A 14,626-nucleotide genomic window follows, 5' to 3' on the forward strand; every position below is an offset into this window, starting at 1 on the left:
TGCATGGGACCCCACTGTTCTAAAAAGTCAAGGAAAAGGTTTTCACACGGAAAGCAACTTTCTTTGATAGTGCCCAGGTGTGGGAGGAGTAAGGACGGATGTGAAATCCTGAGCTAAAATGTAGGTACGTGTTCATTTAGGTGGAGGGGAAGGCAATCGACAATGAAAGGGACATTACGGGAGCAGGAAAAGAGACTGGGAGATTTGCAAGAGTTAAAGGCAAAAGATGCAACCTTGTTAGGCTCACAATCCTACAACAGTGGTGATCTGTGAGCAGATGCTTGGACAGACCCAGGCTGAACAGGTACGGGAGGGAGAGTGGGAGTACACCCATGAATATATCATCTAGCAACCGAACAGACTATTTATATATGTGTATTTACTTTTGCTAAAAGTATACCGGTGACTGTGATGAAGCACCAGGGGCAAAATTATGTAAACACCTTAGACACGAACAAACACTTTAATGAAGTGAGTCACTGGGCGCGAGGAAGCAGGCCCACGTCACTGTGTCGATCTGTAAGTCTGCATCATTGAGTGTCTTCTTCTTTCTCTCTGACTGTCTGCCTGCCGCCATCGTAAAGTTTTCCCTGGCCATATATTTTAGGTCAGGTGCTTCTTCCCAAACTGTGTTTAGGTTGGAAGCTCTGCTAACACCGTGGGCAACGCTGTGGCATTTAAAACACTGGTGACAGAGCTTTTACCAGCACAGCAACATGCAAGTCACCACAGGAGGACAAACCAACAGATGAATGATGACTACGAGCCTTCACTTCAGCCTTCCTTATAATGGAGAGAAAGTAGCCTGCATTTCATTCAAGACACTATATGCTGGGGCCTCCCTGTTACCATAGTTTAGCTTTTAAGCTAAACAATGCAGTTTACCATCAGCAAATAGTGCTCCTTTCAGACCCAAAGAGGTCAGGACATGGACTTCTCCAGAAATGGGGACAAAACAAAGGGAAGCTTAAAAAAAAAACAAACCATGATTGCTAGAGATAGCTGAAGGGACTCCATTAGTTTCCAGAGTCTGCTGGAATGAATCATCACACATTTTTGTGGGTTAAAATGACACACACCTATTATCTTAGCGTCTGGAATCCGACGCCTGCAACACGTCTCACTGGGCCAAAATCAAAGGAGTCTCAAAGACAATCTTGATCAATGCCTAGTTTCTAGAGTCTGTCACAGGGCCCCAAGTCATGACAGTATTGATTTAATGTGCATCACAAATGCATACATATGGACAGACACACACAGCCCCCTTGGCTTGAGGTCCCCTTCCTTCATCCTCAAAGCCTTCATCTGAGTCCTTTTCCCAATACCAGCACGCTGGCTCTCTCTCCCGTCTCTCGCTCCCATTTGTTGGGATCCTGTGATCACATTAGGCTCTTCCAGATGATCCAGGATCATCCTCCATCTCAAAATCAGCTGTTTACTAACCTTAAGTTCATCTACAACCTGAATTCCTCTTGGGCACATACTCTAACATATTGCCAAATTCTGGGGATTAGGTTTGCAACAAACATTTTTGGAAATCTTTTTGGTTTGCTTGTTTGTGTTGCCTACCAGGAAAGGTTAGAAAGCAGGCTGCCTGACAGGTGAGACGCTAGGAAACACAGCCAGGGTGCATGAGAAAAAAAGAGAAAATAGGTCAATTGAAAGCAGCCTGAGAAATCGGTCTGGTCACTTCCAAAGCTTATGAAATGCAAGGAAATCCAAAGAATGAAGCATGCTCTATCCTATAGCTTTTGTGTGTTCTTTCAGTATAAATAAATGAAGTGTCAATGTTCACAAGTCACCCAGAAGAGTAATCCGGGGTCATATAGCTATACAGTGCAGGAATTCTTGGGATCTGAATGCAGTCTGACCTCGGAATGTTTGATTTCCATGCTATATAAATAGTTTCTGTAAATTAAACCTCTTAATCTAACTTTTTGCTAAAAGTGCTTGTCCTGTATTTCAAGGAGTCCCTGGAGTGCAGCATTCCAGAAATCCAATTACCTGGGGGAATTCAGGAAAACGTGCATGAATTAATAACGGCTAACGTGTCCAAAAGGCAGTTCCCAGCACATCATTATTATTCTCCCGCTGGAAAAGAAATCTCTGTGGGCTTGCTAGCAGTTGTCATTCCCACTTGAGAGATGGGAAAAGAGAGGTCATGCATACAACGCAAGGCAGACCCGAACTCGGGTTCTAATAAAAAGCATTTGACCCCAGGTTTAGCTTTTTCGATCCCGAGTTCCACAAAGCTCCAAACAGTCCAAATGAGAGTTGGCTGGGGCCTTTGATTCATCTATTTCCTCAGCTCAGCTCTCGGGACACCCAAAGCTCTTAACCCCTTTTCAGAATCCTTTACCATAAGGCCTGAGGAAACGATTCTAACATTAGGTTGTCGGATTATAAAATGGCAAAGATGCAATCCTGACAACGCATTTACAGAAACATAATCCAGTCTGCTCGCGGAGCCTCCTGGTCTCTCGTAAATACTAGAGGGTCTTCTCCCAAATCTTTGGCAACAAAGGCCGGGACCCCAGAATTTCCGGGAGTGAGACCTGGCATGTCATCACTTGCTAAGTGACCCTAGGACAGTCCCTTGCCTTTCCTAAGGTTCAGCCCCTGGATGTGTCAGACTGGGATGAGGAAACACCTCCCGCAGGAGGCCGTTGGGAAGAATAAATGAGATCCTGTGGTGTGCCGCAGCAACCTTTGGGGGGAACTGCCTAGCCCACACAGCTTGTTCGAGTGGGTTTCTCTTTCTTTCACCCAAAATAGCTTCGCAAAAATAGCAAGTGAGAAAACTTAAAACAATTCCTAGCCAGCACTCCCAAGAAATGTGAGTGCTAGTGTTTGTCAGAAGCCTGGAGTTTTATAAGAAAACCTAACACAATGTCTTACACATCGAAGGCACTCCTTCATTCATTAGTTCAATGACTTTTAAAATCAGCCATGTATCGAGTACCTACTACGTGCCAGGCACAACGCTAGACACCGGTAAACAATAAGACAGACAGAAGCCCTGATCTCAGGTGGCTTACATTCTAGTGAAGAGGAGATAAGCTAATTAAAATCATCATGGAGAGTAGTACATACCCCTGGAGAAAATAAAACAGGGCAATAAGCTCAGAACTGAAAGCAGATTTTGAAATCAGGTAAATTAAGAAAGCTGAAATTTCAACCAACACCTAAAAGACTGATAAAGGACAGCCTCTCTGTTTAGGAATCTGGATACTGAGCATTCCAAGAAACAGAAAAGAACTAAAAAGACCCTGGTAGCATAAACGGTTGTATAATGGGCTGCTAACTACAAGGTCAACAGTTCAAAACTACCAGCCACTCCTCCAAAGAAAAAAGAGGCTTCCAGCTCCAAAAAGAGGAGCTTATACCAAGGGCTCAAGTAGAAAATGTTCTGGAAATGATGGCAACATATGTACAAATATACTTGATACAATTGATTTGGGAATGTTATAAGAGCTGTAAGATCCCCCCCCCCTAAAATGATTTACAAAATAAATAAATAAGAGTTACAGTCTCAGAAACACACAATCAGTTCTACTCTGTCCTATAGGATCGCCTTGAATGAGAATCGAATGGATGGCAGTCAGTGTGAGGAGGGAGACTTTGTCTCACGTCCTTTGGAAATGTTATCAGAAAAGACCAGTTTCTTGAAAAACGCATCGTGCTTGATCAAGCAGAAGGGCAGCCCAGAAGGGGAAGGCTATGTGGGATGGCCTGACACGGGTCCTGCATGTGGCACAGGGCCGGGCTGTGTTTCACTCTGCTGAGAGTCAGAATGAGCTCAGAGCACCTAATATCAACAGCAACAAAGTGAGCGCAATTATTGCTTTAGGAATCAGGAGATTCCTTAAACTGGGCCAAAACCATCTCCTGGAATTTCCTCCAGGAGCTCTGACGAAACTTGATTTTCCAAAGGGCTAATAAGTTTGCCTACAGTTGTCACTAACCAGCCTGCCTAAAATGTGGTGACACAATCTCTATGAGAATGAAGCAAGGCATTGACAAACAGGGGACAAAATTAAACAGAGAGAGAGAAAAAAAAAAAAAACAGAGATCTGGTGACATCATCTGAGGCCCTGGATCCAGCTGTACTTGAAACCATTACTCTCTAGACTTCCCAATCACACAAACCAATACGTTATCTGTTTGCTTTCTTCTTTGTTTTTTTTTCCTTGCCTATAATAGTTTGATGCCTACCCTTTATGATAAAAAAGAACTATCGAATTGATGTGTTGTTTTGTTTCCCTATAAATACACCTTATATATTCTTAAGGTTAAAGAAATATTTTAAGGAAAGGTGATCCTAACTAGTGAGTGTTTAAAAATAAAATCCAATTGCCTGCTTTTAATGAATGGCAAGATGGTCTGAACGGCTCTCGGTGAATTATAATTTCAGATAGAAATCCCCAAGACAGTTCCCCAGGAACTTGTGAAACCACAGAAGCCCCTGGAATCCAGAGATTACAGGACCAGGGGGTGGTTCAACCAGTTCCAGGGACACCATCCATTATGCCAAACCAAAACATTTCGAACTTTCTAACAGGCGACCCTGGCAATCTTTCATCCACCTGAAGGTTTGAAGCCTCTCTCCTGGCTCGATTGAAAAGTGAAAATGCTGGTTAGCACCTGCATGCGTGTGTACACACACACACACACACACACACACACACACACACACACACTATGCGAGGATGACTGAAGAGCAGGAACAGAAGCACCCGGATCTCAGGAGAGGGAATTCCACAGGGTCTTATTGAATAGGTCTGCCTTCTGAAATACTTTCATCTCTGCAGAAAAATCTGGTGGCAATCATGTTCTTGGAATCCCCAGTGCTTCAAGACCCATTCGGGGCTCGTGACATCTGTTCCTCCTGGAAGCTTGGGGAAAGGACAGTGTCTAAGGCCAAGGAGCCTTCCAGTCACCTCTGTTGCATCCCATTGTGGAGCAATCTGGCTGCAGAACATCAGACTCCCTTCTTCCTCCAGCTTAAATTACAATAGCTAAACTCTGGAATCTGATTTTGATTATTCTCTGGAGAGCGACTTAAGAACTGCTTCAGGGTTTGAAATCCCTCATTCAGACAAAATCTTGAGATAAAAGACTATCTTCAAACGAAAAGTGTAGAACAGCTTTCTCTTTCGGGCCATCAGTGCTGATGAGTAGAATGAACGGCAGGATTGGAAAGAGGGGGAAGAAGGGACCACAGAAATGTAGTCTGCCATCGACTGTGTGAAGCACTTTTGACAACATTTTATTACATCCCACGCCAGCCTTCGAAATGTACTATAGTCTACTCTTTTGAGCTCCTTATAGTGGACACTACTGAGCCTATGCTACAGATAAAGGAATTAAGGCTGACTAATATTAAATATATAAGATTAAGCAGATATTAGTAAATCTAAGTAAAGAGCCCTGGAGGCCCAAGCAACAGCTGCTAACTGAAAGGATAGCAATTTCAAACCAGCCCAGTCATTCTGTAATAGAAAAGGCCTGGCAATCTACTCCCATGGAGATTACAGCCGAGAAACGTGTAGGTATAGGGCAGTTCTATCCTGTTAGATGGCGTCGCTACATATCAAAAAACGAACTCCGTGGCACCAGGCATCTCACAATATAAGTCACTCCTCTAAGACCACACCAAGAAGAGGCAGAAAGTTCTTCTCACTTAGAGATGGAAACACGTGTTCTCACACATGTTGCTTCTACGCCATCAGCCTGCTTTCTCCGAAAGGTCCAACGCAGAAGGGTGTACCAAATTTCATGGGTGAATGAAAGCCACAAAGATAATATAGCCTCATCAGCTAAGAAGCCAAGGTTAAAATTATTTAAGTACGGTTTGTGGTCCAAGAGAATGAGGATATGGAGGAGCAATACCATACCTCGAGCCCAATTTTCTCTCACTCCAAGCACTTAATCCAACTGACCGGGATCTGTTTCCTCAGACATCTATGTAGAACAAATGCAGGGGTTTCTGATTATGAGTGAAAATTAGGAATTTCTCCCACTTAAAATATTTTTTTTAATTTGGAATAAAATCAGAAATTGGGGGACCTGTCTTTTTCTTCTTCAATGTTCTGGTTTATATTAAGTTCCTTTTGTTGATGCTGCAATGTATCTAGGAAGTATTTCCCCCTTGTTATTGCAAAATTGATAAGGGGTATTAAGCTTAGCTGACACGTGTCAGCCAGAGTTCTGTTACTCTGAAAGGCCTGGGTGTGGATATTCCAGTTACTTTCAGAAATTGGTTTAAACCCCTTGCTCCTCCCTGGCAAAAATGCCCACTGCCATACAGTCAGTTCCAGCTCACAGGGGCCCTAGAGGTCCGAGAAGGGCTACCTACCAAGGACTCTTCATGTTAGTCCCATGAAGCGATTGGTTGGTAGGGTTAGCATCCCAATGAGTAGCACTGAGCATCACCAGGGCTTCTTGAGTTTACACCAGAGACTATTGAGCCCACCAATGTGAGTTCTGTCCTCTAGTGCTGGTCCGCACCGTTTTAAGAAACTTTTGTTGCGAATTTTACAAACCATCCCTCGATTTCAGATCAAAACCTGGGTTTCCATCTTCTCCCAGTAAGGTGACTAGCTGAGTCATCAGGGGGTGCAGATTAGAAGAGTGTGGGCATGCCGCAAGTTGTCTCCACCTCGCCGATGTCACTCACGTGTAGGACAAGCCTGAGCCCTGAAAACACTGGAGTTTGTGACCTTTGGTTTAAGTTCAGGAGACCCAGGCTGCAAAACCAATCATTACTAAGCCTTTTCCCCACATCACCCCCCAGAAAGAGACTCCTTAGCCACTCTTGTAACGGTGGTAATAGAAGGGAAAGCATAGCATGTGAGCGAGCAAAATAGTGAGGCATGGAAAAGCCCCGTCCTCACGTTTGTTTGGGTTTCTGCTCTCATATTCGTTTTGTTTAGAAATGCATTCACCGACATTGTTTCATCGATTCCACCCAACAATCCTGCAAGGAAGGAATCATTCTCAGATAAGGGAACTGAAGTCGGGGACAAAGAACAAAACCCAAAGCTTTCTTAGGCGACCAAAATCATCCAGGTAGTAAGTCACAAAGCCGGGTTAACTTAAGTGATTTATCTAAACTTTTTCTTGTGACTTAGGTGAAAGTTTACGGAGCAGATCATCAAGTTTACAGCCAACAGTCCACAGGCATTTTGTTTCAGCTCATACACGGCAATGCCTTCAATGCATTCTCACTTGTCTGTGATTTACTGGTTTTTTAACAAACATTATTTCTTTCTATTAATTAGCTTAGATCTTTTTTTAAAAATCATTTTATTGGGGGCTTGTACAACGTTTATAACAATCCATACCTCCATCCATTGTATGTCAAACACATTTGTACATTTGTTGCCCTCATCATTCTCAAAACATTTGCTTTCTATTTGAGCCCTTGGTATCAGCTCCTCATTTTTATCCCTTGCTCCCTGCTCCCCTCTTTGATTCCTCTTTCTTTCCTAACCTCTGAACGCTGTCCTTGGGCAAACGCCACCCTTTTGTTCTTCAAGGGTTTATTATCCTAACACAGGGATGAGTTCAGCTCCAGATCCAAAGGGTGACTAAATGCCCTGGCCTTGGAGCATCCCACCAGACTCTATCCTACCAGTAAGCTTGGTCTCTTTTATGATTTGGAGTTTTGCTCCACATTTTTCTCCCACTCTATCCAGGATCTTCTAACGTGATCCTTTATAGGGCAATTAGTAGTGACTGACTAGTTTCATCTAGTTCTTCTGGTCTCAGGCTTAGCGAGTATGATGTTTGTGTGGCCCCGTTAATCCATCGCATTAACTATTTCCATATGTCTTTGGATTTTCACCACAGTTCTTACCTCTGGTCAGGGAGAGACCAAGAGCCACACTTATGGACGGATGCTCACAGTTTTGAAGAGCCCAATCCTTACTCATCCAACAAAGGAATGCCACAACATTGTCATTTGCTAACTCTGTTCTGCCAATTGACCTTGGTGTCCTCTGAGTCTATGGTCTTGACACTCCAAGCCTAGCAACTCATTATCTCAAGGTGTCTGGTTACATCTAAGAAGTTGTCCAGTGTAGTTGATCTAAGACAGGGTGTTTTCAAATACCTCATACGCATGTGAAAGTTGGAAGGCCAAAGGACTGATGGATTTGAATTGTGGTGCTGCCAAACACTACTGTAAGTACTGTAGCCTGTCAGCAGTACAAACAATCCTGTCTTGGGAGAAGTACAGCCAGCATGCTTCTTAGAAGCGAGGATGGCGAGACTTCGTCTCATGTACTTTGGACAGATTATCAGGAAAGACCGGCCCTTAAAGAACTACATGCTTGGTAAAGTGGAGGGTCTTTGAAAAAGACCTCAACTCGAGACACTGACACCGTGGCTGCAACACTGGGCTCACACAGAAAAACAATTGTGAGCATGGCAGCAGGCTGAACACTTTCCTATTTCTGTCCATAGGGTCATCGCAATGATTCGGAACTCAACGGCCCTCAACAACAGCCACAACACACAAAGTGTTCATGGCCTTGTCCCCTGGATGACAGAGTCGGGGTCTGAAGCCAGTGTGTCACAGCTTTTGAGAATTAAGAACAAACAAACAAGCAAACAAACAAACACATTGTGTAGAGCAGTGAAACCGGCCTCCACCTCAGGGTTCCTTCCACTGGGTCTTCCTGAGATTTTCACATTAAGGGAGCTTACGCTTCATTTGGGTCACTTCCACAGAGAGGCCTTCCATAAGCAGCCTGTCCGTAGAAGCTCATCTATGCACACTCCCATTACTCTCTAGCACAGTGCTCTTCATAATGAAGTCAGGCCCAGCACCGGCAGCCTCTGCTGGGAGTTAAGTAGAAATATGTACAAACTCCTACGCCCCGCCTCAGACCTACTGAATCAAAATCTGCATGTTAGCCAGATGCCCAGATGAATGCTACTCACTTAAAAGTTTCCAAAGCACTGCCCCACATGAGCACTGTCTGATAAAAATAACAACGTGAGGCCCAAACAAATTAAAAACGTTCCAGTAGCCACATTAAATATAGTAAAAAGAAAGAGGGGAAATTCATGTTAATACTTTACTGAGCCTCATGTGAGCGCCACAGCTTCAACATGTAAGCAGCATACAGATGATTAGCAAGCAAGGTCAGCATTCCATTTTTCAAACCAAGGTCTTCAAATTCTGAATTGTCCTTTAAACTCAGCCCATCTCGATTCAGATGTGCCAGATGTTAACAGTCACATGGGTATAGGGTTGGATCCCGGAATTCTGGACTAGTAGAGACACAACTCACTGTCATTACCATTACAGCTGTTATAACAGCCAGAATTTCCACTAAAGGTGTATTTTTACATTTCTGTCTCCCCTACTGCCTTGAAAGAGCACTGGTAGTGCAGTGGGTTAAGTGTTGGGCTGCTAACTAAAAGGTTGGTGGTTTGAACCCAGCAGTCACTCCAAGGGAAACAAGATGAGCCATGGGGCCACTAGGGAACAGGACGACTAGGCTCTAGAGGGTCCCAATGAGTCAGCAATGACTCAATAGCAGCTTGGGCTCTCCTGCTTTCTAGAAAATGTCATTCCTAGAAAACAAATATATAATCTGTCTGTTCACCACTTTTAAGCACAACTCTTAAAACAGTCCTGGGCACAGAATAAATATTTGCTAAATATTTTTTGAGTGAAGGAATTAAATGATCGCTTTAGTGCAGCGGTTCTCAACCTGTGGGTCGCGACCCCTTTGGGGGTCAAATGACCCTTTCACAGGGGTCACCTAATTCACAACAGTAGCAAAATTACAGTTATGAAGCCGCAACAAAAATAATTTTATAGTTGGGGGTCACAACATGAGGAACTGTATTAGAAAGTAACGCTAAACCACTGCTTTAGTGTTAAATAGGTGGTGATGTGATGTAATGGAAGAAAACAGCAATTTGACACTGGACAGATGTGGATTCAAATCTCAGCGGAGCCAATGACCAGCTGAGTGATTTGGGCAAGTCATTAACCTGTACCATTAACCAGCTCCTTGTAAATATGGAATGCTACTATTTAGCCCGAAGGGCTATCATGATACTCAAATGTGATAAAATGTCCAGAAAATGCCAACTACCACAATAGTAACAAAAAGCTCACTGTTATAAAATTCAAGGCTCCTGGAGACCCTATGGGACAGGGTAGAACTGCCCCTTTGAGTTTCTGAGCTGTAAATCTACAAGAGAAGAAAGCCACTTCTTTCCCCCTCCAAGTGGCTGGTTTCAAAATGCAGGCCTTAGGGCTGGCAGCCCAATGTGTAACCCACCACACCACCACCAATCCATAAATGCCAATGCCTTCCCTTACTTTCATTCTTTCTACTGATAGATTATATATGTAAATAATGCTGCTGATCAAATTCCTCTGGGTAGCATAAACATCACTGTTGAAACCATTTGCCAGTGTTGTATTCCTTCAGCCAATGGAGTAGATGCAAAAGCTGTTGTCAGCGAAGATACCTAGAACCCGATAGATAATTCCCATGACCCTGGAGCTGAGTGGTCTCCAAAGGAAAGTGGTTAGCAAGAACCACCCTCACTGCCATTGAATGGGTGCCAACTCAGGGCAGCCTTATAGGAGAGGGCAGGACTGCCTTTGTGGCTTTCCAAGACTGTAACTGTGTCAGGGGTAGCAGGAAACACTGTCTTTCTCCATCAGAGATGGTGGTTTTGAACTGCTGACCTTGCAGTTAGCAATCCAATGAATAATCACTACACCACCAGAGCTCCTATCAAAGTGGTCACAGTTTGTGTTAAATAGGTTGTAAACCCTGAAGAAGAACACATTTGAAACAGTCGCCATCACTTGGATGGGTTCTACAGGAGCCATCAGCTGGCCTCCACAAGGCCCCCACTCTTAGAAGAGCGAAGTACTCTGAGTAGACAGCTCATCCCAATGAATACCAAAAGATAGGCTTGTGACTTTGCTCTTGTGAGGTATATTCATCATGGGACCGTGTCAACCCAACAAGTGAGGTTTGCTTCTCCATCGCTGTTGCACACAGATCTCAGTCCACGAGTTGGTTTAGCCCTCGTGATCTGGTGCACACGTTTTCATCGCAAACGTGTTTTTAAAGCACTTTAAATCAAAAACGTAGGAGCAAATCACAACCCAGATTTAGAGATAACTGGAGAGGTTCCAAAGAAATAAAAATCCAAAGTCTGTTTTATTGAATATAAAAGTGTGAGGCAGCTCCACATTAGAACTGCCCAAATTTTCTTTTCTTGCTTCCCTGTTGCTGATAATACAAGAATCAGAAACACTTTCAAAATTAGCAAGATGTTGGAAACAAGCAAACAAATGCAGGGGAAAATACCAAAATTTTAATGAAGTTGTGGATTTCTAATTAAGCCAATATAGTAGAATAAGATTCCAGGTAGGTACATAAAGCGGAAGTATACAGGTACTACAATCTAAAAGATTTGGAGTTAGCCCAGGAAATCAAGAGCATAGGTTGTTGCTACAGCCAATGTGAATCAACATCACTGTTTGCTTTTCTATAAAACAGGGAAGAGGGCATGTCCTCATCCTATGTTGGGGAGAAGGAAGAACTCAAAGAGGAGAAGCTAATGAAAAGTTCACAACTGCTCCTCAAAGCGCTAATGTCCATGCCAAAGAACTATCCCAATACTCCTGGCTGCGGTGAGTGCTAGAATATTCTGAGCAAATTCAGAGATACATATTAAGTAGACTGTTGTCTCTAAAACATTGATATGGATCTACCAGGGTAAGAAAGAGCCCTGATGGCTAGTGGGTTATGGGTTGGGCTGCTAACTGCTGGATCATCAGCTCCAATTCACTAGCTGCTCTGCCAGACAAAGATGAGGCTGTTGTCTCCTGGAAAGACTCGCTGTTTTGGAAACCCTAGAACGCAGTTCTATGCAGACTCTGTCCTATAGGCTCACAATCTGTGGGAATTGACTTGATCGCAGTGGGTTTCATTTTCTCAGTTTGCCAGGAGAAAGCGAGTCCCTGGGTGGTGAAAATGGTTAAGTGCTCTCCTGCTAAATCTGAACAAGTCTCAGCTGGAAGTCTCAGCTCATGCAGGAGACCCAATGAAGAAAGGTTTGGTGAGCTACTCCCCCACCCCCACCCCCCAAATAATGCCTTTGAAAACTCTAGGAAACACATAGCTCTAATCTGATTTATGTGGAGTAATCACAAATAGGAATCAATTCCATGACAATGGGTTTGTTTGTTTAACCAGGAGCAAGGCATGCAGGTAGGGATCAGGGATATCACTTGTCCTCTCTAAGTGAAGATCAGATGAATCCAGTCATAGCCAGGGAATCCAGTTACACCTCTGCTGTTGAACAATTTCATAGGTGGCGACCAAACCTTAACCCTGGGCCCCAATCGCACCACAAGTGATTGCTAGGAGCTGTAGATTAGGAGTACCACAAGGCTAAAATAGTATCTTCAGGGGTGATATCTTGACATTTAGGCAGTTCATATACCTTTCCTTCCCAGCCTCAGTGCAAAACAGCCCTGGGTACTCTGACATGTGCTGGCAGGTCATTCCGAAACAACTCAAAAGCTTACCATCACACTTTGTGACCCGCATGCCACCAGGAACCCTCCACCAACTTTTTCTTTAAGCCATCTGAAGAAAACCCTTCCTTCGAGATTTACAGCTGCTGGAAAGCACCCCTGACACATGTTGGAAAGAGTTGATCCTCATGCCTCCTATTTTCACCACAGAGCATTAGACACTTCTCACAAGGCACACAGCTTTAAAATTAGAACTGAGAAAAAGCCACAGTCATCCTCCAAGTCCCAGACCACGCCAAACCAGAGCTCGTGCATTCCTCCAATCAGGGATTAAACGACGACGGAATCTCCCAGACAGGATACCCTTGCTTTATTTTGCTGTTGTTGCCTTATCATCCCAACACCTTTTTAATCATAATAACATACTGGAAGCCATGGCTTGTGATGTTATAAATACTTGTTTTCGAGTTAAATTAGACATTTGCTGTTTTCTGTTTTGATAGGAAGGGGCTGTTTGAAGCCTCCTAAACTATTGCAATTAGGTCTAGCTGTTGCAACAGATAAGCCATTAACAGACACATTTGCTGTTTTAGTTTAATATGCTGGGGTGTTTATGCCTAAAGTGCACTCCTCTCAAGCTTTTAAAGCATAAGGCGTATTTTTAAAAGAGGGGAAGAAATCAATCTATTTCTGAAGTTATTTCAAAAAGTTTCCCAGGCTCTGATTTACACTTAGAAAGCAAATCCCTTGAACAAGAAGGCAACCTGTCTAAGAGCCATCCCCATTTACCTATTGCCTCTCTTAAGATGATAACATCACTTTAGCTGACAAAGCCTGTGTTTCTGTTTGACAATCGCAATTAATTACTGAAATGCAACCGGAGATGGAGCCATCTATCCAGACCTATGTTTCAGAGCAAGGAGAGAGAATAAGAGGGGGGAGAGGGGGGAGACAGAGAGAGAGAGGGACAGGGGAAAAAACAGTAAAAGGGATTTGTATTGGGGGAATCTTGGCCAGAGGGTTGTTTTTGAATGTAATGGCTCACACGAAAGCTAGCTGTATTTTATCCACACTTAACTTTCCAACCCTCTTTTCTCTCTTCACCTCACCACAGGTAGAAGGGAGGACGGAGAGACATGAAGGCATCCCCAAAGACAGGCTTCGGTATGTTGGGAATGAAGCTCCCAGGTGAAAGAGGGCATGAAGCTCCCAGGTGTAGGGCATAAAAACTCTTAGGGCAGGAACTACCATGCAGAAATGGATTCCCCTGATGCAAAATCAACTCTGTATTCCCTCAACCAAAAGGGACAGAAAGTTCAGGAAGTGGAATCCACCCTCAATCTTTACCAGAAAGCCTCAGGTGGCGTTCGGTTCCCTATCCATTTTGCCCTGACCCAAAAACAATAAAGTTGGATTTCTGCCACGCAGATGCGTTTGGGGGCGATTTTGAGAAATTCCGCGGGGGGCGGGGGATCTCAAAGCTCCTGCGTCCACTGAGCTATCCTAGTTCTCGCTCGGTTCCCAGCACCCCCAAACCCAGCAGCTTTCAGCCTCTTAAGTGGGGCTTAGGAAGCAGGGACGGAGGCTCCCTGACCGCTGGAAACTCCCACGCTTGGAGCTGAGCATATTCTTGGAAGCGGGACCTGAGACGGGCAGTGGGAAACTTCCTCCCCTGGCCCTGAGATGTTGTGATTCTTAGTCAGCCTCCTGCACCTTCAGCCTCTTCCCCTGAACCACCGCCGCGGGGTTCAGGGACTCTCCGGACCAACGGCGTCTAGAAGTCCAAGGGCGCAGAAAGCTCCCCGTCTCGCCGCGCCAGCCCCCGTCCCACCCAGCTCACCCCCCGGGGGTGGGGTCCTACCTGTACCACTCCAGCCCCTTGTCGTAGTGCCTGTCGAAGAAGTGCGGCTCTATGCCCACCGCCCGCACGTCCGGGTGCACTCGGATGGCCTCCAGCAGCGCGCGGGTCCCCCCTTTCTTGACCCCGATGATGAGCGCCTGGGGCAGCTTCTTCTCCCCGTAGTCGGCGGTGCTGGCGGCGGCGGCGCCCCGCTCGCTGCTCCCGTTGGCCGCCCTTCGGCCGGCGAGCTCCTC

At 44.7% G+C, this 14,626-nt stretch overlaps 1 protein-coding gene across 1 annotated transcript in view; it reads right to left on the reverse strand.

Moving 5' to 3' along the window:
- The window catches only part of HS3ST4 (heparan sulfate-glucosamine 3-sulfotransferase 4), a gene marked incomplete at its 5' end in the record, with an annotated part of 485,811 nt that extends 471,185 nt beyond the window's left edge, over positions 1-14,626 (reverse strand). The window contains one exon of the mRNA XM_004706054.2: positions 14,394-14,626. Within this exon, the coding sequence (XP_004706111.1) occupies positions 14,394-14,626 (233 nt within the window). The remainder of the gene's footprint in view (positions 1-14,393) is intronic.

Source organism: Echinops telfairi, unplaced genomic scaffold (genome assembly GCF_000313985.2).
Source record: "Echinops telfairi isolate 266 unplaced genomic scaffold, ASM31398v2 ScPeMD7_5;HRSCAF=22, whole genome shotgun sequence".
Classification (NCBI taxonomy): Eukaryota; Metazoa; Chordata; class Mammalia; order Afrosoricida; family Tenrecidae; genus Echinops; species Echinops telfairi.